The 25,218-nt window shown below is 41.6% G+C and overlaps 2 protein-coding genes across 4 annotated transcripts in view; both read left to right on the plus strand.

Annotated features, from left to right (window-relative positions):
- Nucleotides 1-6,323, plus strand: part of COL22A1 (collagen type XXII alpha 1 chain) — a 226,658-nt gene extending 220,335 nt beyond the window's left edge. For all 3 annotated transcript variants that reach the window (XM_048938956.1, XM_048938958.1, XM_048938957.1), the window contains 2 exons: nt 580-657; nt 1,658-6,323. In XM_048938956.1, coding sequence (XP_048794913.1) covers nt 580-657; nt 1,658-1,845 — 266 coding nt within the window. In that variant the 3' untranslated portion in view covers nt 1,846-6,323. The remainder of the gene's footprint in view (nt 1-579; nt 658-1,657) is intronic.
- Nucleotides 6,324-9,347: 3,024 nt separating this feature from the next.
- Nucleotides 9,348-16,354, plus strand: LOC125690547 (leucine-rich repeat and IQ domain-containing protein 4-like). The gene is made up of 2 exons (XM_048938964.1): nt 9,348-12,487; nt 16,310-16,354. The coding sequence occupies exon 1, from the start codon at nt 9,915-9,917 to the stop codon at nt 10,713-10,715; it is 801 nt and encodes a 266-aa protein (XP_048794921.1). The 5' UTR covers nt 9,348-9,914; the 3' UTR covers nt 10,716-12,487; nt 16,310-16,354.
- Nucleotides 16,355-25,218: the final 8,864 nt, after the last annotated feature.

Below are 25,218 nucleotides of genomic sequence, written 5' to 3' on the forward strand. Positions count from 1 at the left end.
CAAACTGAAAAGGATTTTGCTCTATTAATTTTTAAAGGAAAAATTAATACTTTAAATTGATTAAGCTATTTATCTGCTTTTTTTCTCCCTAAGAATTGTAATTTCTGAAAGCCTCGATCATCTCAACACAACCATCCCATAGCTTGCCAGATATCCAAGCGACCTGGGAATACCTAGGACCTGAATTTGCATCATAGTCTTACTCACCTAGGGCAGATTTTATTGAGATATTGCAGTTATATAAGCAATAAGCTGAAATTGCTTAACGATCTTGGTATTCACCTCTTCTCTTAATAGCATCAAAGTAGTACTCAAAACTCTTGATAGAAGCTGCCTCAGTCTTTTAAAGCAGATTTTGTGGATGTGACCAGCAACTGCAGAGTGTGTTTTACCTTCAGTCAGAATTGAAGTGGGTTAGGTCTTCATTCCCACTTATTCCCTTTCTCAGAGGAGTGACAACAATTAGGAACTATTTTTTTTAGCAAATATGTTGGTTTAAGTGTGGATAAAAGACCTGTGGTAGTTTGTTCCATAGATAAGGCTTATTAATTAATTGTTGTCTTTTTCCCCTCTCTACAGGAGAAAGAGGAGCAAAGGGTGAGAAAGGAGATGCTGGCATTGGCCAGAGAGGTGAAATAGGTCCTCCAGGAATTCCAGGTATGTTTTTTTCAGAAAGCTACACACACACCCACAGAAGTGTATATATATATAGATATATATATATATAAAACTCAGAACATTTACAAAGACAAAGGTCTGTTCTATGTTAGGTAAGTAATCAAGTTGACATAAATAATGGCATTATGCTATGTCCCTAGCCAGTGGCCCAAAGGGAAGAAATAAAACACTAGCATCATATGTGGCCATCTTTGTTTCTTCAGCTTGATTGGCAAACACAATGACCCATGTCAGTAAGAGTTAGGTTAACTGACCTCTGGGACAAGTCCAAAGTGAGGCTTTATTTGCTAGGTACACAGTGCAATGCCTTATCTGCACTCGCCAGAATCTTCTTGTGACCAAGATGAACGCAGAGATCCAGGCAGCTTCAGCCTGCTATAAAAGATTGTATCTAACACCTCTGTTTCAGGCATATAGCTCAAGCTTTATCTTTGCTGATAAACAAGAAGCAAATAAATTTTGTTTCTAATTTGTAATTAGGAGCCATTGATCAGCTTTACCTTCACTCTGCTTTGGTGGGAGAGGAAATTATGGAAAAAAAATTCATTACTCCATAGGCTGCATCAGGCATGCTGGTCCTGCGTCGCTTTAAAATAACAATGAATTCACTATACTTCACACAACGAGTTATCTCCCACAAATGACTCTTGCCTCAAGTTTTTCCATTCTCTCTGCCTCCCTGGGAGGACTAGATGTCATTGCCTGTGCAGCTGCACAACTTCAACAACATAGTGTGTTAAGAGCATAGTACAGTTGTGTAATCCAATTACACATATAGGATGGAAATATCCTATATTTCTCACATTCAGAGGAGTCATGTTTGCCACATTCTCATAGAAATATGTCAGCCAGACCCAAATCTGTGGAAGGTGATGCCTACATCCCAGTATAGGCAGTAAAGCCATCTCCTGTGATGCTGTACTACTAAGTACTGCACTCTGAAGTGCCACTCACCAAGGGCATTTTGTTTTTATTTTAGGCCTCCCAGGAGAGCCTGGCTATGCCAAAGATGGGATACCAGGACCACCTGGCCCTCAAGGTGAAGCTGGGGTACCTGGTCTCATGGGCCCACAGGGACCTCCAGGAGCCAATGGACAGTGTGACCCTGCTCAATGTGCTTACTATGCAAGCCTGGCTGCCAGGCCTGCCAATGTCAAAGGGCCCTAGGATACAGGGAGTATCCCCAGACTTGTTTTTAAAACTTGAATTCATCCAGCCTGCCAAGAGCTCTCAGATGTCTTCAACTTTGTTTCTTTCACGGGAGGCCTTCTAAAGCCAACAAATGCTGCCGGTCGGTCAGATTATTTTTATGAATTATAATAATTATTATTATTATCTTTGATGTGACATATGAATTTGATCTTGTTTCTCTAACACCAGGGCATATTAAAACATTAAAAATGTGTTTTTTTTCTTTTGAAGAGCATACAACATTGATGCGTTGTGTAGCAGTTTATGCAAAACCAATCTGATACCAATTTTTTTTTTTCCTTTTTGTGGTTAATTCTTTCCAAAGCTTTAGCCTTGAAACTGAAATTAAATCCTGCACTGCGCAGCATGGGGCATTAACTGTGTAGTCACAGGACTGTGGTGCTAGCTGCCATCCACACAGAGGACAGGAAGATAAGGTCATGCCAAAGCTCGGGAAGAGGTCTCTAATGCACTCTGTTCACAATGGACAGGCAAGGTGTTCCTTGGAAGATCTCTTTTACATTTATTATTCTGTCCACAAAAGAATTGGAATTCTATAGAAGCCAATTTTTTGGGACCATGTGAAATCTCACATTGAGGCCTGGATCACTGTTCCTCATGCAATAACTTCAGTAGATGAAGAGTATGTTCATATCAGATGGAGCTTGTCTTCCTTCTGTCAGGGAGATGCCTCTGAAAAAGCCACAATATTATCCTCCATCAGCTCAGGGCTGTCAATTCCACTTTTCATTGTCAGTGCACACACAGCTCTATCACTTCTTCACCCAAGAATTCTGCCAGACCAATGTCTTCTACTGTTAAAAATCTCAGGAAGCAAAGTGTCACCTGACTTCACTGTTTTGAATGATACACCATGACAATAACTTGGAAAAGTTGTGTTTTAGAGGGAGGTGAGAAATTAGTGGCTGGTTTTCATTTCTGATGAAAAGTTCAGAACAAAGAGGTGTTCAGAAATTGTGTTTGAAAGTGAAAGACAAAACTCAGCCACAGGCCGTTTTGCCTATCAACTCATTGCCAAAATCAAGTTGGGAATTCACTGAAAAAATAAACAGGGGACAGAGTCTGAGAAGATATTCACAGCATTCAATCTAACTTTCTGACAGAGACACATGGAAGAGCCAGATTTCCAAAACTCTTCTGAATAAGCAGTTTGTATTGAGTGATCAGAGTAACGAACGTGATACAGACACTAAGTGCTGAATCTGTTTTGAAATCCCATCTGATCTTTTGGAGAGATAAATGTGGCCCCCTGCCCTGCTGGCATGTTCACCCTGTGGCATGGTGCTTCCAAAGTGGCTAAGTGGCTAAGCCAAGCAGGAGGCACAGCTGTCTATAACCATCCCAAAATCAGACACTGTAGCTATAAGCCCAAAGCTGACTATTTGCAAACCTTGGAGTCTTTTTCTTACCCAGAAGATTAAACAGACTTTTTAATGTAGATCTCAGTGGTGACATTTTTGCTATTTCCTATGCAAGTAAATTATTTTATTGGATTTTACTGTGATTCTGTCTGTGGAAAGACCAAGCAAAGTGAAAATATCATGAAGTGAAGAGCATACTGCTTTTTAGTAACTCTCAATAGTATATATTACTGTAGTGCTTTCTATAGTTCAGTTTTATGCAAGCATCTTGATCACATAGTATTTAACATCATCATTTTTTCTAGTCCAGGATGAATGAGATTTTATTCCTCTAGTGGTGATGCAGAATAAGCTTCTTACTCAGGAGAGACCTCTCAACATGGTATGAGCCATCATTTTGAGTAAATATGGCAATGAGCAGGTTTTATGGAGGTCAGGCATGCTAGTTGTCCCATATTAATGTGACATGGTTTGATGAGTAATAAGCTGATGATTGGACTAGATGATCTTTTTCAACCTTAATGATTCTGTGATTCTATGATTCTATGATTCTATGATGTGAAACTCCCCAAATTCTGCATTGTGCATATTTGCATACACCATGAATGGCTCAGACTTTAATACACTCAAGTATACCATGTGACAGGTAAATATATAATGATGCTCTATTGAACAAATTCCAGGGCCTTTCATCTCTCCAAAATGGTGCATTGGAATCTAGATAAAGGAGATAGGAGATTCTGGAGTTTTTGTTGTTCTGACCTTTTTTAATTTTAATTTTAATTTTCTTTGATAACTCATTTCATCTGCAAGTCTCTCAAAGCCATTGCCAGCAGCAGTCGGTGTTAGGAAAATGAGACACATTGACATCTTCAATAGAAATATTAGACTATTTAATACAAATATCTATTTTATTGTTGCCTGTTCAGTCCATTCCTGCCTTTGTGTTCTGAGTTCAGTGGATACCATTTCCCTGCTTTTTCTTAAACCTCGTTTTCTCTTCAGCCAGTTACATGACATTTACAAAGCACAATCTGTCAGTAGTGAGGAGTACGAGACAGTTGCTGCAGACTCTGCAGGGGTGCTTATAGCCACCCAATACTGTCTGCTAAACAGCTTCCAAGGCAGCAATGGATGCAGGAGGTGAAAGATAGGGCAGAGGTAATATGTGTGGCTGCTCTACTGACCACTCTTGAACAAGATGAGGATCTGGCTTTTGCATCTCAATGTTCCTGGCTCAGAAACAAAGCATTTGGTACATCACAGTGAAGTTTATTCAGTGTCTGAGATTTAATCCCAGAAATCCACTGTTATTTTTGTATGATTTTTTTTTGGCCAGCCATGTGATAAGAGGGAACAGACTGATAAGATGGCATTAGAGAGGCAGAGAATGCATTGTCTATATGTTACAATGGTGCTAATGATACACACATCTTACTATATTGCTAGAGTGTTGGTTTTTTTTAATCAATTGTGTAAATTATTACAGCTATAGCAAACAAACTATTATTCCATTATACATTTCTCCTGTCAAATAAATAATTTAAAATTTTAAAGAGATTAATTTGGGTAAAATAGTTTTTGTGTTACATTATTTAACAATTTACACTTGTATTCTGAGCTGCTCTAAATTAGCTTTTTTTGGAGCTGTAGCAAGGAATGAATTATTCTCCTTCTTTGCTGCTTTTGAGAGGCTCATCTCATTATAATCTTGTGATGTTGTTTTTCTGAGCTGTCCTTTTCACACCTCTCGTTAATATGGGATAATTAAACTGTCTAAGGTTGAACTCATTTCCACATGTTTATCCAGAAATGTGTAATCAAAGCAAAATGGTACTGCTCAGGACTGAAACAAATGTGTGTGTTTTTCCAGAGCTGCAATAAAAATGCAGCAGCAGCTAAGCCTCGGATCTGTGCTCTGAGCATAGAACTGTCAGGGAGATGAGCACATCTTTTACTTTCTGGACTATTAAGAAAAAATACAATTAAAATTAAAAGAAAATAAAAAGAAAAATATGGAGAAATTTTGATCTTTTAATGTGAAAACTATCCAAGCCTTAACCTGCTACAGGCTGCTTTTTGGCAGCTTCTGAACAGGATGTGATGCTGATGCATGTCTGGGTATCATCATCTGAGAATGTGTTGGGAACCAGAGACACCGAGAGAGTACTTCATGGATTCGAGTTGGAAGGAACCCCAAAAGGGCATCTACTCCAACTCCCCTGCAATGAACAGGGACACCTACAGCTAGGTCAGGGTGCTCAGAGCCCTGTCCCAGTCTGACATTGAATGTCTTCAAGAATGGGGCATCCACCACATCTGTGGGCAATGTGTGCCAGTGTGCCTCAGTACTCTTATAGTAAAAAACTTCTTCCTTCTACTTCCTTGGTCTAAAAGACTTCGAGGTACAATGTAAGACCTGGGAGTATCCTAGATCTTCAGTGAGTCTATGAGGGAGATTATGTATATCTCAAATGATGTGAGATGCTTATGTCTCGGTTCCTGAATCTCATGCTCAGAGCTAGGCTGTGACACCTGCTTTTAGGTGATTTCAGTGTGAGGTTTGGACCTTGGATGAGCATCCTAAAGTAATCAGCTGAAGCACACTGGGCTGCATTACTTGAATTGGCCTGGTGTTGTCAGAAGAGCTTCTGATAAGTGTGTGTCTTTCACCATTACTGGGTTGCTACTGGGTTGCTCATGTTGCTACTGGGTTGATATGGGGATGGATGTGTTACAGACAATGAGGTGTTCGGTACTATGGGAATGGCACAGGGAGATGGACAATGTTATGGCACCAATGTGTACTGTCCTTTTGCCAGGAAATAACAGAAAATAAAACACTGAGTTACTAAAAAAATCCGCTACCAGCTCTTTCAGTCTGTCAGACTGGGTAAAGGATGCTGCTTTGTGGCAACCCTGCACAAGGTGAGCATCCTAACATGAGGAGTCCTCCTTGATGACCCTGCAAAGCCATCTCTGCTTATGGGGAGAATCGTTGCATCAGCCATCTAGTTGCTTCCTTAATCTAAGTTTGGCTCTTCTTGTAGGTTAACAAGAGTCCGTCAGAGCCTGGGCTTTCATTTCATCACCTTGTACTGGTGAAGCTGTGTTAAGAAATGGAAGAATGCTTGCCCTCATCCATCTAGTTCAAACCTAGAAATCACAAATGGATTTTTGTGTCTTGACTTGTGAAATGTGCACAACTGATTAGAAAAGCCTAAAGAGATGATGAACTTTTCATTATCCAGGTTGGTTTCCAAACAGATTTTCAGGCTAAATTATGAATTCATCATGCACCTTGATTTAAAACTATTGACTCTGGCATATTCTTATTGGAGTTGTGTGAACTGAGAGTGAGAATATCCTTCTGGGTCTCTAAATGGATCACGTGTTGAAAGTATGGGCTCCTTGCAATTTTATTCATTGGACCGTGAACTGCATGTAGGAAGGACAAGGGAACAATGTGACAGAGAGGCATTAATCATACACTGACGTTCCTGATGAGACAGTGATCAGCATTAGGAAGAAGGATGTCCTGAAAGATGGAGCAGAATAGAACTTGCTGCCTTTTAAAGAAAAGCCCAGAGTCATACTTTTAGGGAGAAACAGTTCAATAGGGAGAGCAGTGCCCAGCATCAGAAAAGCCTTTCGCTCTAAGCACAGCTTTGGTCAGCATGATGTGCTGTCTGAAAGGCTTGGATTTTGATGCGGAGAGAGAAGAGTGTTTGAGCAGAAAGCAGCACACACAGCAGTTCATTGTGTTTCACAGGGCAGACATAGCTGACAATGTATATTTAGAAACACATTGGGATGGCTTTTGTTCAAGTCTGAAATGCAGCTCATTGCAGGAACTTTTTCAGCACTCTTGGTGGGAATTGTATTTCAATGTTATTTTCATGGCTAATTATGAGGTCTGTTATTTCTGGTCAGAAGCCTTCCTTTGCAAGTGAAAAAATCTCACTTGTCCTTTGTTATTATAATCATCTTTGATATATACATATATTTCCAGGCTACTGTACCCATTCTTACTTGTGAAAAGGTATTAGATTTCCTCTGTTTACCCTTTTTTAATGTAAAATGTACACCACTTCTTAATGAAGGTAACGTAGCTTTCAGATCTCATTGACATTAATGGTGATCCTAAAGAACAGGAGTAACCACTTTGTGTCCACAGGATTTGCTCACATTGTTATCCATTCAGCTGTAATATTCCCAGCTCAATAGCTTGTAGTCTCCATCAAGAAACTACTGGCATCAAAAACAGAATCACAGAATCACAGAATGGCCAGGGTTGGAAGGGACCTCAAGGATCATGAATCTCCAACACCCCTGCCACATGCAGGGCCACCAACAACCACATTTAGTACTAGGCCAGATTGCCCAGGCCCCCATCCAACCTGGCCTTGAAAACCTCCAGGGACGGGGCATCCACAACCTCTCTGGGCAGCCTGTTCCAGCACCTCACCACTCTCATAGTAAAGAACTTCCCCTGACATCCAACCTAAATCTTCCCTTCCTCAACTTAAAACCATTTCCCCTTGCGCTGCTGTTATCAACCCTTTCAAAGAGTTGATTCCCCTCCTGTTTGTAGGCTCCCTTTAGGTACTGAAAGGCTTCAGTGAGGTCACCCTGCAGCCTTCTTTTCTCCAGGCTGAACAAGCCCAGCTCCCTCAGCCTGTCTTCATAGGGGAGGTGCTCCAGACCCCTGATCATCTTTGTGTCTCTCCTCTGGACCCTCTCCAACAGCTCTCTGTCTTTCTTGTACTGGGGGCCTGGACACAGTACTCCAGATGGGGCCTCATGAGGGCAGAATAAAGAGGGACAATCACCTCCCTGTCTCTGTTGGCCATCCCTCTTCTGATGGAGCCCAGGACACCGTTTGCTTTCTGAGCTGCAAGAGCACACTGCTGGCTCATGTTAAGCTTTTCACCCATCAAGACCCCCAGGTCCTTCTCCGCAGGGCTGCTCTTAGGGTCCGCTCCTTTCAGTCTGTATGGATGCCTGGGATTCCTCTAGCCCAAGTGCAGAACCTTGCACTTTGCTGTGTTGAACCCCTTCAGGTTCAACCAGGCCCACCTTTCAAGCCTGTTGAGGTCCCTCTGAATGGCATCCTTTCCTTCCACCGTGTCAACCGCACCACTCAGCTTGGTGTTGTCAGCAAACTTGCTGTGGGTGCACTCGATTCCGCCATCAATGTCATTGATAAAGATGTCAAAGAGCACTGGTCCCAAGACAGACCCCTGGGGGACGCTGCTTGTTACCGACCTTCACCTGGACATACGTAACATATAACAACCTCTAAGCACTGACAGATACCAGATTAGTGACATGGTTTTATCTTATAGATGCTGAAGATGAATCTGAAAGAAATCCAGAGCTTGATTTCAACAGGATTAAGGCATTTGCATGCTGAATCCAAGCCAAGGGTTGGTTTGTAACAGCACCGAAAATCTGTATCTCAGGGCAAATCCATTAAAAAACAGAATAACCTAAATTGTAAGTTCGGAGCTTGAATTATGATCCTGAAATCCTCTGGTCAGCATTTTCTGGCTAGAGGGCTTTCAACTCTGCCCACCCATCTGTGCTGCCATACAGTTCCCCAGTGCTGGATACAAGGCCCCTGCAAGCTCAGCACCACACAGGGCTGAGGAGATCTGATGGATGGGGAATTGATGTTGGATGGAAAACTGGAGCATCACTCTTCCCCAGACCTGACCTGGTTGATCTTTTCAGGCCATGCTTATAAGGTATTTTGTTCTGCCTTTAATAGCCTTTCATGAAGAAATTTCTTCATGAAAAGCATTTTAAATTGTCATTCTAAGCATTTTTTATCTGAGAGACATATGAATTAGAGGATGAAATAAAAGAGGTGGCTTTCTCAGCCTGAGGCTTCAAACCCACAATTGTCTCCTTCTGGGAAAATGCCCTTCTCTGTACACAGCATGCTGTGCTGAGTGGCTTAGGATAAACCTGGTATTTCTCATCTCCTACAAAAGCTATGTTGTGAGGAATAAAAAATTCTTTTTAAATATGCCAGAGCAAGTTCAGCACAAGATCCTATCTCTGTGGTACTGAGGGTCATACACTCAGCAGGAGAGAGGAGGACTTTCAGATTTCAAAACCTATGCTTTATTGTGTTTGCTTAATGTTAAAGGCACAACTGCCCTGAGGGCAGGCCCTCTTCTTGGCTGCCAGCTCCTAGGCACCAGCACCGAGTCTGTCTTCTTGCTTAATTTACCACATGCTTTATCTTCAGTTGCAGTCCCCTGGGACTGACCAACATGAATTCCACAAACAAAACCACTTTATGTTTTCCCACCCGCTGTTTCACTTTCTATACACCTTCGCTTCCTGAATACCAGCAGATCACTGCCACCAGCTGACTGCCTGAAACAAGAGAAAACATCCATTAGGTGGGTTTTGTGTGCACTGCAGTGCTGGAAAGGAAGAACCTGGCCATGTGAGAAGGGCAAATGTTTACTCGGTGGGACGTATCTGAGCAACCCAAACACTCTGCATGTGTATTGTTAATGTGCCTGGCAGAGAGGAAAGCTGACAGAGAGCTTCAGTCAACCAAGAAACTCAGTGGTTGCCCGTGGTGCAAGCAACAAATGATCAGTCACCACTGTGCTCTGGATTCAAGCAGTTTCTGGTGGGAGAATGAATGCAGCCATGTCCTTCAGATGCACCTCTACGGGTCCTGATTTACACTGGAGATATCTCACAGAACATGATCCAAAGTGCAAAGGAAAGAAGAAACTGAAGATTTCAGGCAGAGATCTGGCATCAGTCCCTACACAGGTCTTTGGGCTGGACCAGCTGCAGGCCCTGGAGATGAGTCCAGAACGAGAGAGCTGCCTGAGGTACCGCATGGAGCTGCTGCCCCGCGAGATCAGCCGCTTGAAGAACCTAACCCTCCTCTATATGGACTCCAATAACCTGAAGAAAATCCCTGCTGAAATCGGTACCTTGAGGAACTTGGAGAGGCTGACGCTGAGCAACAACCACCTGAGCTCCCTGCCCCCAGAGATGGGGACCCTGCAGCGGCTGCACAGCCTCCACCTGGCCAACAACAGCTTCACCCACCTGCCCGCAGCCCTCTGCCAGCTGAGCAGCCTCACCTTCCTGGACCTGAGCGACAACAAAATACGCACCATCCCCTCCAGCATCCGGCAGCTGAAGAAACTGGAAACGTTGCTGCTGCTCTTCAACTCACTGGAAAACCTGCCCGAGGATGTCTGTCTTTTAAGGAATCTGCACACACTTTGGCTGGGAAACAACCATCTGCGATCCCTTCCACCACGATTTGGGGAGCTGGTCAACCTGGACTGGGGGTACAACTACTGTTCCTGCAATTTTGAAGGGAATCCACTAGAAAATCCTCCCCCTGAAGTCTGTAGCAGAGGTTCCAAGGAGATCAGAAACTATTTCTTGTCGTTTCATAGAGTACTGGCAGAATAGATGACTGGGGTCAGCCCTTCAGCTGACTGACATGGGTTTATGCTGTGCAAATCATCTGCACAAGGAAAATGTGTTTCAGATGGAAAAATGTGGTGAAATCACTCTGTGAAGCTCAAAAGCTTCCTCTCTGCTGTAAGGTGATTTTTCTGACAGTCTTTTTTTGACACTAGTATTGAGTGATGGCGTATATCTTTCATCAGTTGTTTTAAGGACAGCTATAATCATTTCATTATTTATGGCTGTATAAATCTATCTCATGAAATGTTGCAGCCAAACCTTCAGTCAGAGAAAATGAACAGTATCGAGTATGGGAGGATAGAGTCAGGTAAACACTTTGTGGTCTGTAAATAGAAGTAGCAAGTTTGCACACCGAGTCAATGCTTGAGTCTGGGCTTGAACAAGTGCAGGCTGAGATTTATCTCAGTGTTTAATGCCATTCAGACTTGGGGATTTAGATTTGCTTCACATGGATCAGAATTTCTTTACTTTTCATGGTATTTCACTGTTTTGCACTTGCAGAATCACCTCAGGGTTCTGGATAGAAGCAACCTATATCCAGGTTGCAGAAGGTAATATGCAAATGATGTCTCCATTGCTTTGGCAGAACATAATGTGTATCTTATCATGCTTCTCTTGAGCAGCAGCACTGGTACGGAACTGTGGCTCTCCTGTGAAATAGCACATAGCTGGGGCTGGTTTGTCAATCCCTGTGGAGTTACACAGAGCAATAATGGAATGCGGGTAGCCCTCCTTTATTGCATGCAGCCCCAGCAGAAGGTTTCCACCTCTACCACGTCTGGAAAAGTGTTCAGAGATATTAAAATATGAGTATGCAAACTTTCTGCAAGGGAATATTTCTGAGCATTCTTGTTTGCAGTCAAAAAAAGGCTTCATCAGTGCTGTATTATGGAAATTTGCTGAGACTCCCTTCCTTTCATTTTATTTTCTCTCCCCTTAATTTCTCATCAGTATTTTCTTCCCACCTACCCTTTGCTCTTGTTGGGTGTTTTCTGTCAGGCTGTTGCCTCTGTCCTTATCTTCCTTTTTCATTATTGCCTCCTCAAAAGCATCTCATTCCCTAATAAATGCCATTATTTGCCCTTTTTTGTCTTTTGTCTTTTATTTTTCATTTGGCCAGTGTGCAAAAAAGCTGCAACTTCGTGTCTTTCCAGGAAGGAAGGGTGGAATTGGGCTTGCTGGGATCTGAGCATGGGCTTCCAGGTTTTGTGGAGAGGGACTGTTGGTGTGTGAGACACAGATATATGGATCATTAAGTGTGTTGTTCAGGCATTGTCTTCTCCTTGGTCAGCAAGAGAATGTGGGACCAGAACAGATGCTGAAATTGTACCAAGTAACAAAACACAATGGCAGATATTCTTGGCATGGACTGATTTGTACAGTGCTCTGACATTGGGTCTGGCCCTGACCTATGTGCTGTGAAGCTTTCAAGCCAGTATCACCTTTTCATGATTTAGTAACCAGATTTGGTATAGGTGTAGTATATCACATTGCTGTAAATTAATGCATGCTAATGATGGGCATGCAATAATGCCTCAGCAGCTTCTTTCTTTGTTTTCCTGCAGGCAATTATTTTTAAAGGCTTGGAGGCGAATTATGTGGCACAGGAAACAAAAGATTAAAGGGATTATATTGCCTTGCTTGTTTGGGTCTTCTGTGGCAGCATGAAGAATCAGAAACCTGTTTACTTTTCAAAGGAGATTTGCAGCATGATAGGAGACTGTACGTGAAGTAGCTCCTAAAGCTGGTCTTAGGTAAGATGGAGGGTGAATCAAGGTGGCAACACTAAAGGCACTGAAGGACTTGAGTTTTGTTTCTGTTTCTATCATTGATTCATTACATGGAGTTGAGCAGGTATTCTCAAGGTCTTCTGTTGTATTTGCCTGTTCTAGGACAAGTGTGAGACTGAAATTCTGTAAGTGTGATCTTTTCTAGAGACTTAAATCTTACACAATGAATCTTGCCAGGGCAGCATCTTTAGCCGTGTGGTAAGAGGGACACTTTCTCATATCCTCTTTCAAACCATTTAGATCCTATCTTGCTGTCTCTCTTCTGCACTGCACAGGATTTGGTTTTGAAGATCTATTTCCTTTCACTTCTGCTTCCTGTTCACCCATTCCCAAATGGAAGCTTACTTGGGAAATTTGCAGCATCTCACAACTTTAATTTTTGTTTTTGGCCAACAACATTTCAAATAGAGTCACAGAATCGTAGAATCACCAAGTCTGTGAAAGACCTCCAAGATCATCCAATCAGTCCAACCAATGTCAGAAGTTTCACACTGAGGAGTCGAGCTCATTCCAAAGCCAGTCAGAGTTTACTTTATCTAGTCCTTTTCCTCAAAAAACACTGTGAATTCTAAAGCATGATTACGTCCATTAACCATTGAGCTGTTCCTCCTGGTAATAAATTGAGACAAAAAGGGGGTTAAGGCCTACAAGAACATGAAATCTTTAACAGATAGTGTCAGTACCTTTGCTATAGTTCTTCAGTCTGTAAGGATCAAGAGAAACTTCATGAGATCAATGCAAGTGAGTTGCTTGTATAGACTGAATGTCATGCAGCAAGAAGAAATTCTCCCTCTGTATCATGCTGTCTGATGCCTCTTCACCTCTCTTTGTGTCCTGGTGGCTTTCAAAATCTAATTTCCCAAAATGGAAACCCCGGTAGTGTGTGAGTGTTGTAGTATTCCAGCATCTGTTTTAGTGGCTTAGTTACACAGAGCAATAACTAGATCTTGGTGTTGTCATTAAGATGGTATTAAAATCTAATCTCAAACTGCTTATTCTTTATTTGTTGTACTATCTGTATTGTTGCTAAGCACTCTCATTTTCATCTGCTCATTAAAACCTCAAGTGTTAATATCAGCGAAGAGCAAACTGCTTGGATATGAGCCCCAGTGGAAAGGCTTAGATGTATGCCTGGACCCCCCATACTTCGTGGAGGAGCATTTGTTGAAGCTGACATTCAGTACTGAGGGAGTTGTTCATTTACTTCCCTTCACTCCATACCATACTGCAAACAGACCAGCATTGGAGAGCATTGTACCCTGGAACTGCATAGACTTTTCTTTGCAACAGAACAGTAATGACATATAAAAGCAGTGAGTGAAAAAGGCCCCAAATATAATTTCGGAATAATAATATATGTAAGGGCAGAGAGCTCTTTAACATACAAATGTATGATGGTCACAGACTACTTCAGACTACAGATAAACTGCATATTTTTAATGCTGAAGAGTTCACCTGAGAATATGACAGATTTTCCACCAACTGAAGTCTGTAAAATCCCCAGTCTAGCTCATCCAAAGGTTTGGTGGTAACACCCAACCTTGTTTTATGCAAAATGAAGCTTACAAGGACTTTTTCTCCCTTTAAAATTACATGGCTACAATCTATAGCTGCTGCAAATCTAAAATAATAAGTCTTGTACCTCAGCATGAACTTCTCGGTTTTCAAGGGATAAGAGAAATGCTGGAAAAACTGAAGGTCACTAAGCCAGGAGAACTGAACAAAGGGCTCTTATATTTGGTGCTGGTGTTGTGGTGGTAATAAAAACCAACAAAAGCGGTAGTTACTATTCTCATTCTTTTTTAGAGTCAGCAAAAGACTTCCAGAAGCACAAAAAGAAAACTGTCTCTGAATTCCTTTCAAGTGGAGTATAGCACCCTCCAGTTTTCCAAGTCTTTGAAAAGTCTTGTGGTTGATCAGTCAGTTATATTTCACATTAACAGACAGAAAAAGAAATGCCCCTTGGCAGATCCCAGAAAACAAAATACACTTCAAATCATGTCCTACACACAGTGCAAATGCATTTGACATCTTAAAGAAGGATGCTAGTTTCTGAAGGTGTAGTTGTTAAGGGGTCTGTCCTCAGATGTTTTCTATGAGTTCCCTAGTCTGGGAGGGTATCCATCAAAGAGGCCACCATCACTGACCACTGTTTCTCTTAGGTGGACCTACTCCAATGTACTTCCTGCCTACCTCTATGGTCAGTTGTCTTGTCTCAGAAGTGAGCAGTCTAACTGTCTCCCACAAAAACCCTGTAATGAAGCTTAGGAAGTGTGGGATAGATGAGTGGATAGTGATGTGGACAGAACAGTGTCTGACTGGCAGAGCTCAGAGGGTCGTGATCAGTGATGCAGAGCTATCTGGAGGCCTGTAACTAGCAGTTTTCTCTAGGGGATAGGTGCTAGGCGTGGTCTTGTTCAGCATCTTCATCAATGACCAAATAGTTTCAAAAAGAGCAAGTATAGAGTCCTAAACCTGGGGAGAAATAGCTGCATGCATCAGAGCTGGTTAGGGGATGACCTGCTGGAAAGGAGCCCCGCAGAGAAGGATCTGGGTGTCCTCTTGGACAACAGGTTAGCTGTGAGCCAGCAGTGTGCCCTTGTGCCCAAGAAGGCCAATGGTATCCTGGGGTGTATTAAAAAGAAAGTGGCCAGGAGGTTGAGGGTGGTAATCATTCCTGTCTACTCTGTTCTGGAACACTGTGTCCAATTCTGGGCTTCCCAGTTCAAGAAAGACAAGGAACTGCTGGAGACAGAGGGTCACAAAGATGATGAGGAGCCTGAAACATCTCCTTTATGAGGGAAGTCTGAGACACCTGGCACTTTTCAGTCTGAAGAAGAGGAGACTGAGAGGCATCTTATCAGTGCTTATAAATATCGGATGTGAAGTGGATAAGGCCAGGCTCTTCAGTGGTGCCCAGTGACAGAACAAGGGGCAATGGGCAGAAACTGGAACACGGGAAGTTCCTTACATACTTGAGAAAAAACTTCTTTGAGAGGGTGACAGAGCACTGGAACAGGCTGTCCAGAGAGGTTGTGGAGCCTCCTTCTTTGGAGATATTCAAAGCCCACCTGGACACTCTTCTGTGCAACCTGAAGTAGGGAACCTGTTCTAGCAGCAGGTTAGACTGGATGATCTCTAGAACTTCCTTCCAATCCCCACAATTCTGTGATTCTGTGATCAAAAATTACAATTTTTTTTTCTGATTATTTGGCAGTGAGTCAAAGAGGTTCAGGTCTGGCAAGGATCAATTGGCTTAATTACTGATTGCATATAATCAGTCCCTGCTAAAGGCATCAGATTCAGGGTTCCCTGCATTTGGGAAATGGTACCACAGGAGATGAAAGCATGCTGTCATAAGCAATCTGTCATGCCGTGTCTTTCAGCACACCAAATTACAAAACAAGTCTAAATAACATATCTAATGAAGATCACTCTAAACAGTGCAAAGAAAGATACTAGACTTCTCAGAGTGTTCTGCCCATGAGCCAAGAGACAGGTAGTAAACGTGCTTAAATAAATACCATGTGTGATCCATGGAGTTCTCATGTGTCTGTTTGTTAAAGATCTCAGCGGCTGTCAAGAAGCTTTTTATTTTTCTACCACCCTAGGGAAACTGTAAAATGTGTTGTCATTCTCATTGCATGCAAACAAACTTTCCTTGAGCAGTTCAGGAAAGAAGAAAATAGCAGGTGTGGAAAAGAGTGATGCGGCAAGCAAAGTCCAGATGGAACAGCCCACACTGAGTCCTTGTCTTGAAACTCACTGTTTTTTTGTTTTTGTCAGACTGATAGAGCCAGCATGGAGCTCACTGCAGCTGACTCCCAAAGTGATCCTACACTCTCTCATCTGATGCATGAGCTTTAGGAGGGCTTGTATTCCGAATGTTGTGATGACTCTCACATCAAAGGTACTAGTACAGTTGCAGTTAGACTGTTAGCACCAAGTTATGTCTTAAAGAGGAATTGTTCCATTACTTTGCAAGTGTCACTGTTGAAGTTTAAATTGAAACATCTTCCTGCAATTTAAGCATGCTTCTGTTCCATTCCCCAGAGACCTAGAAAACAGGTTGTTTTTTATTCCTATTTGCATTAACTCTTCTATGCACCTGAAGCTTGTTGAAGAGCTTCTTATAGGGCTTGCTAAAATTAAGCAACCATCAAATCTGTCACTTTTTCTGTTTTCAAGCCACATTTTCTTCATCTCTGATACCACTGTTCTCTGCATAATTGCTGCCTACCTTTACGAAGATGTCACTTTCAAAACTGAATAGAATGAGGTTGTTCCAGTCTGAAGTTGTTCCAGTGGCAAGCCGAAGGACTAATGCATGTCTTGAAAGCTATACTCTGTTCATGCTGCTTTGGTGGTGATTTGTGTTTTTTCACATAATCATGATACAATTTGGCTTGCAGCCCACTTTGACAACATGATTCACTATGGTTGTGATATTGGCAAATTTTGATGTTGGTGCATGCACATAATTTTAACTTTCTAACCTTGCACTCATTCCTGCTGAAATGCAGATTTCTAATTCCTGATCAGGTTATACAGTTTTTGGAAATCATTCTGAATTCAAATCCTGTCTTCCCATACTTACATTGCCTCTGAGCTTTATGCCATCTGAAAATTTAATAACCACGCTCTCACCATCTAATTTGATAATGAAAACACATACCAGAACTGGTTCCAAAACAGATCTGGCTGAATTCCATTTTCTACATCCTTCCACTCTGACAAAGCTCTGCCTATAACCTCTCTAACACATTATCAAACCAGCTTTGCACCCAGTCTATCACTGTTTCATCTTGACCATTTACTGCTGTAGCCTGTTTCTGAAAATGGCACATGTGGACATTTTGGAAACCTTAGCAATGGTGAGATTTGTGACTGCTACATTTCCTTTATTCTTAAAGCTTGTTACCTTGCTAAATGTAGAAAATTAGATTAGTTCAACACAATTCATGGTTGTCAAATCTGCATGGGCTACTTGTCCTTGCTGCCACGTGAAGCAGATGCTGGTGCTACTTATAAACTTGTAGGTGCTTATGAAACATGCATTTGTTCCAGAAGTTCTGGAAGCCTGAAGACAGGTTAGAATCATTTCCTGCACACCTCCTCTTCCACTGTGCTCCCTCCATCCCACCTAAAAAAAGCTCACAACCAAAAGAAAAAGACAAAGGAATTACCATTTAGCTTAGACTTTATATGTGACATGCTACCATGACTTTGTGGCCCTACACAGGTGCCTTGTGAAACAGTTACCTTCACTGCAACAGCTACTTGCTGCTTTACCCTCTGCAGAAAGGCTTAGGGCTGGTTAAAGATTGGGGCTCCAGTTGAGCTCATCAGAGCACAAGCACACACATATTGGAAGAGTTTGGTTTACTCTATGCTGTGTTATGCCAGATATGCTTTGGGTGGCCTCATGGTGATAGTGGGGGGCTGCAGCTCTTGCAGTTTGAGTATTTACTCATTCAATTCTTCATTCAATGCATTTCCTTTGGTGGTTTCTGTGAAGGGTGTATTGTCCTGCTCGTGTTTCAGGGAAAATGCAGTCACCCAGAGAGTGGAAATGACACAAGTCTTGAGATATCCAACTTGTTCTGATCCCGTGTTCTCAGCTGGGAGCTCTCCTGGCTCTTCTTGCTGCATAGCAGAACTAAATAATCCTGTTTTCAAACTGATGTCCTTAATCGTTGCTTAGACTCAAAACAAAAAGAGTAGCATGCTATTGCTAAAAGGGCAGCAGTAAACTGATAGTTTTGGTCCTGAATAATCAGCTTCTGCATTGCTCACAATGTGTATCTGTGTGTGTTCCTTTGGCAGCTACATCACCTGGAGAATCTCTGCACCATACCTGCCATTGTAAAAAGGCTCTTTCAGATCAGCCAGACACCTTCTTTTCATCTACATAAAAAGAAGATTCCTTTTTGTACTCAGCACTACTACTGGCTGTTGGGAAGATCACCCTTTGCATTAGGTCTGTATGCTCATAGAAAGAATAGAAGAAAAATGTTAGCTCACACAGGCATAGTACCTGCCATTCAAAGACCTGTTGCTTCTGTATGGCTTTCCCACATCAAATACTGCTAGATTTGAGCAATTTTTAAATGTCTACATAGCAACAACAGCATGGTTCTGGAAAATACTTGCAAAGTTTCATTTTCAGATATGACAGGTTTTATCCAGACTGAATAACTGTGGTTTGTTTGTGGTTTGTTGTAAATTATTCCTTCTATTTCTAATACTTTTCAACTCTGAGGATCAAAATCATGCTCCCAATTTCCCCTTCTAGGGAAATCCAACTAGGAAGAATTTCATGGCTCTGTAGATTCCTTTGTAGCTAACATCTATCCAAAGGCTACCTATCTCCCATCCAAGGAGTAAGACTTGGTGACTCTGCTTGTTCCTTCCAGTTCTGTTGATTTTGTTATTGTTTGGAATTTAAGGGTTTTGTTTGTTTGTTTTGTTACAGTATCTGAGAAACTACATTGCAATTTAACACCAGTTTTGCACATCTGATGAGATTACTAAAAAATCTCATTTGCTGGGTTGTTTTTTGTTTTGTTTTGGTTTGGTTTTTTTTTTTTTTTATTTATTTCCTGGAAAACTTTTGTTGATCTGACTGAAACTAGAAAAGAAAATGAATGAAATTATATGATGCTGAGAGTATGTATGCATGTGGATTCTGCATGCTCATTTAGAGGCGCCAGAAAGCAGATGTCCTATAGAGATTCCAGTTCCTTGCCCTGCTGTAATATGCTAAGCACATTACAGTCTCTTCTGGGTGTCACTGTGTTCATGCCAGACCTTCAGATGTTTCTTTAGAAAGAAAGGCTGATAATGAACTGATAAACAAACATTAGTGCTACTTGAACTAGTAACATTCTCACTACAAAGAGCTCACATATCTGATGATTGGAAAGATCTTATGCCAAAATGATCCTCCTTTCAGGAGGATAGCATAAAGAATATTCTCCAAGTATTTTTCAAAATGAAATGTGTTTTTTAGTCACACAAGTTACAAGTAATACCCTGCCCACTCAGGAAAGGTGGAGGGAACTGGGATTATTTAGCTTGGAGAAGAGAAGGCTTCAGGGAGACCTCATTGCATCCTTCCAGTACTTGAAAGGAGCATATAAACAGGAGGAGGAACAGCTGTTTATGAGGGTGGATAGTGATAGGACAAGGGAGAATGGTTTTAAAATAGGATGGGAGATTTAGATTGTCGGCTCAGTCGAGTTAGAGAGCTCTCAGAGTTTCTTGTAGCATCAGAATAGTTCTCCGAATCCTTCTCAGAATAGCTCTGCTTTATTGTGTTCAACATACATCTTATATACCATTCACTTACAAGCCAGAAATTCCTGTCCCTCTAATCAGTTAATTGGCCCTATCTTCCCCCAAACAACAGTGAGAAAGGATCTTAAGTGTAATAAGATTAACAATGCATACAAAAAGAGCCTCTGTTTACCCTTAGATGCAGACAGCTGCTGTTTGCTCTCTGTCTTACACTCCAGACTCCCAAGGTTTCACAGAGATAGGGTCTATCAAGGAGTCTGATAAACTCTTTGGTAACTCGCTCACAGTTACATCTTTCCCCACATTAGGTTAGATATTAGGAGGAAGTTTTTTACACAGAGAGTGGTGAGGCACTGGAACACGTTGCTAAAGGAGGCTGTGGATGCCCCATCCCTGGAGGCATTCAAGGCCAGGCTGGATGTGGCTCTGGGCAGCCTGGTCTGGTGGTTGGCAACCTTGTACATAGCAGGGGGGTTGAAATCAGATGATCATTGTGGTCCTTTTCAACCCAGGCCATTCTATGATTCTATGATTTCAAAATCCTCGCAAGTTTGCCTTTAACTTTTCTCATTGCAGACTATAGTAACAAGTCTGCAAGTATTATATGTGTTATATGCCCGGAAAATATAGACATTGCTGCTGCAGACAAACCTAAGAATGTTTTGGTCTTATCTCTATGCTAAAGTGAGATTCATCAAGTTAAATTCATATTTTCACAGCCAGAGCTGCTGAACTGGAGGATCCTCCAGGAACTGGGCATCCTGATTCCTTTATCACCAGAACTGATTGCAGTCATTAGCTTCTAGTGCTAACTGGGCAAACAGTCTCAAAGCAATTCCCACTAGGGACCTTTTCATATGGCACCAGTGCCATGTATGGGCAGCCTTGCTGGTGCTTCTTGGAGGAAAAATGGGGACAATGGGATCCCCAGAGCAAAGATGCTCACTGTTCTCCAAAATGGTTTCCTTGGACAGGATGCTCTGTGGTACGAACTGCTCCCGAAGTAAGGCTGCTCTTCTGCAGTCACCTATTAATGAATAGATCCTGGCTTAAACTTACAGCTGTAACCTGTTCATTATAAGATGCAGTCAGCTATCAGATTTAATAAACACTGTATAAAAATAAGCAATCTCAGCTGATGGAACTATGCCCCTCACTTTAACTGCAGCCAGAGATGTCCAAAATGAGCTTTCAAAAATGGGGGCCAAAAAAGTTTTGGAGGTTATAGAAAGGTGTTAGTTACTCAGAGCTATACATGCAAATCTATGCCTCTGCTCCTCTGGTGAGTGAATATGGCTGAAATTTTTGGCTTCTCCTATCTACACATCTGGAAAACAATCTGGTGAGTTCAACCTGCTGGAAGCAGAGCCTGGAAGCAACTGCCTGTTGTTTGCACACTGAGCACGAAGGGCAGAACTCACAGATGGATTTTCCTCTAAGTTTCCCTGGAGGTACAACACTCCCCCACACAAAATTTTCAACAGTGATTAGAGTCTCAAAAGCAAGATTGTATTAAAACAACAGAATGAGGGCAATAAAAATTTTAAACTCGAGAAAACTCAGAGTGAGACAGAGAGAATGAAAATTGGTTTTTGAACATAGCTTCTGTACTGGCAGTGGAGTTCCTTATTTAAGATTTGTTGTATTTCCAGTAATCTTTCAGTAGCTTCTGGGATCACAGCACACTACACATGTACCCTCTGAAGTAGTTTCTTTTCATTCCTTATTAGCCCTGCCTCCCCGGCCCCAGCACGGCCATAATAGATGAGACTGAGGGTTATCTTGCACCATCTGTGCAGTACTGTCTCTCCAATTACAGCCATAAAAAAAGAAGCCCGGAAAAAAAGAAGGCAGAGAAAAAAAAAAATAAAGAAAAAGAAAAAAAAGGAATATTACACATTGAAGTGTTCTCAGTTTCTGAGCATTTTTAATTTGGGGAGACCTTGGTCTGTTTCAGCATGTCTGCTTAACAGATAATCTTAACCAATTTCCTTTCCAAGTCTTCCAAGAGGCAGACTTGTGCAAACTACTTTTGTCCACATTTTTGGCAAGATATTTTCCAGAGCTGCAGCCCATTTCTTTGATGATGACCTCCACAGGCCACCACTCCTTGCGACCTTAGAACAGCTCTGAAGTCAGTCCCCATGCACTGTTTTCGGCATTTCAGCACTGCAGTACAAAAAAAAAAAAAAAAAAAAAAAAAAAAAAAAAAAAGGCATAAAATTATTAGGGTACAAAGGAGCACTACAGAGATGGTAAAGGGTATAGAGGGGAAGATGTATGAAGAGCAGCTGAGGTCCTGTGGCTTTTTCAGCCCAGAGCAGAGGAGCTGAGGGGAGGCCCGATGGCGGCTGCAGCTCCTCACAGGGAGCGGAGGGCAGCGCTGAGCTCTGCTCTGTGTGACAGCGACAGGGCTGAGGGAACGGCATGGAGCTGCGTCAGGGGAGGGGAAGCTGGGGGTTAGGGAAAGGGTCTGCACCAGAGGGCAGTGGGCATGGAATGGGCTGCCCAGGGCAGTGGGCACGGCCCCGAGCTGCTGGAGTTCAAGGAGTGTTTGGGCGGTGCTATGACATAGGGTTTGGATGTGGGGTGATCTTTTATGGAGCCAGGAGTTGGACTCTGAGATCCTTGTGAGTCCCTTCCAACTGAGGCTATCTTATTATTCCATGATTCTGAGATTTCTTGTTGCTTTTATTTTGTTTTAAATAATCTCTCCTCTCCAGTCTTCCCTTCCTCTCTTCCCTTGGCAATTTTTGTTATTCAAAAAATGACATTTCTTTTGCAATTAAAAGAACAAGGACCCTTTTAGAGCAAATATGTAAATTTAAACTAAACATATTTGGTCTGAACTGCAAGGCCTCTGTGGGATAAAGAACATCTCAGTAATATTAAAAAGCAACAATTCAGTCATCTACTAAATAAGTGCAAGTTAGATCTGTAGTTAAAACTGCTTTAGTTCCACGCACTTCTGAGCAACTGCAGCAATTTACTGCACTTGACCTTTAGCATGAGATTTAGAAAGGAAATGTTTGACATTCTGCTCTGTTTGCAAGAAGCCTGTGAGGCAAATAAGTAATACTGCCTTCTTTTCCAGATTGTTCCCTGAATAGCTTTGATACACTGTTAGAATTCAGAAACCTTGATTTCTTGCTCAGAGGTCTCTTAGGAAGAGAGAGATGGCCATTGAATGTACTTAACATCATGAACCCAAACTCTCCTGTTTTCAAAATTTTCCTTAAAGTCCTTCAAGAATTACGCTGAGAAGCAGCACAAATCTTTTCTTTAGGGAAAAAAATCTATAAAGTGTGTTAAAACAGGTGGGCATCTTTCTGTCCCGGAGGTGAGTGTTCTGGCTTTGTTTGTTCCAGCAATTTGTATGATTTGGAAATTAGTCCTAAATTTCACATGAAATTGCCTCTGCAGGAATCCCATCATACATTCATTGTGTAATCTGTAGCAAAGAACTGTTTTTTTTTTCTAAACTGTTCACTGGAAAGTGGTGCTGGCTATATGTGAAGTCATTATGGAGCACTGATTATTCTGGAACTCAGAATCCTTTAAATAATGGATGAGAAGAGCAGTGATTTTTTTTTTGTCATCTTCATTTTACTATAGAACTTTAATGTACATATGCAGACACCTGCATATAGCTTTCTGTCTTCTGTCTTGCTAAAACAAAATGGGAATTTTATTTCTGAAAGCTTTCAGAACTCTAACAGCAATGCAGGACAGTCAATGTACTAAAGCACTACGAAGTACTTATACAAGGCAATCTCTCCAGTTTATAGCTCACTGTCAGATGAATCTCACGTACTGCAAAGTGTGCTAGCAGAGTGCTGCAAAGCTGCACACACAATGCCTTCAGACATGTTTGGGTATGATAATGAGCACCGAAGGAGAAACGACCAATTTTCAGGATGGTGTCTGTCAATATTATCAGCTAGGTGTTTAAGAAATTGAGTTGCATTCATGCAATTAAATACCTAATTCCAGAAGTTGGTGTGTTACACTGGCCATGTTGTATGACAAACACTAATCTTCCCTACAGAGCCATGTCTCTCAGTATTGATGAAGAAACAGGCTTGCTCTTTAATCTCCCCAATGGTTTCCTGTTTGATATTTACTGAAAACATGACAAATTAATAAAATCATACAATCATAGAAATATTAAGGTTGGAAAAGACCACTAAGATCTAACCAACAACTCATCACCACCATGCCCTCTAACGATGTTACTCAAATATAATTAATTAATATAATCAAAATATCATTTTGTTTTCATAATTACTTCTTGAACTGTGATTCCTTGCCTAGTTAGTTCATGAAGGAAAGCAAAACCGGTATGGAACCGTGGCAGCGGGACTTCAGACTTTTGCACACGTATAGCTTTTCCAAGCTAATATCCAGAATGAAAATGAGATTTAGATAAAATTGTGCTTGTCCCATTGTACTGCTATTTCTTGTCTTCTCGTGTTATTTTCCTTTTTTATGACGCAAGTAAATTTTGTGCTGTGTTCAGTAGAGTGTATTTGTGATGAATAAGCTAGCTACAGAGAACACAGTGCTGGAGATAGCTTCGGGGATCTGGAGCTGTGACATTTTAATGCGGAGAAACCTCACAAATGAAAAATGTCGTAAAAATGCACTGTATGGACACAGCGTGGCATTCTCAGCTTTCAGAACTGTCTGAGGGCTCAGTAAATGTAATTAATTTAGTCACACCCTCCATACCATACTAACAGAACAGAAGAAAGACATAAAAACAGCAAAGCCTGATAAACTCTTTTTTTCCCAGACTTCATTCATTCACACATGGAAAACAAGTTGCTGAACAAACTACATTTTGCTGTTTTTATGGTGAAGGTATTAAGAACCAGGCTGGAGTTACCACAGCAGTAAGCATTCTGGGACATTATGTATCTGGTTCAATAGCTGAAGGGAGGCACAGTTCCTTGTCTTACTACAAGACTGTAGTCAATGGGCATTCATGCGCACATTTGTCTTCTTGGGACAGTTCTAAGAGATCCAAGAAAATCATTAAGTGGAGAAGAAATGTCATATTGTGCAGATGGGGTTGCTGTTCTGTCTCTGCTTGCTGGACTTGGGATGTCATCAAGTAATATGGTGAAGAACAAGTTCAAGAGAGCAGTTATCACCAGCTTGTCATTTGTAAGGGAGGGCATGCTGAGTGAGAGACATGCCGAATTAGAGACGGAGGAAGGTGAGGCCTTCTTGTATGATATTACATAGGCTTTTTTATTTGGCTGCTGCTCATTCATCTATTAAAGATATCTCAGACTAGACCAGATTCACTGTGCTGTCCCACTCATCTCACTGTATAGATTTTTCTGGTTGCTGTTTTTATCAACAGCTCTGGAACAAAACTGAGAAATAAG

Source organism: Lagopus muta, chromosome 3 (genome assembly GCF_023343835.1).
Source record: "Lagopus muta isolate bLagMut1 chromosome 3, bLagMut1 primary, whole genome shotgun sequence".
NCBI classification, from domain to species: domain Eukaryota; kingdom Metazoa; phylum Chordata; class Aves; order Galliformes; family Phasianidae; genus Lagopus; species Lagopus muta.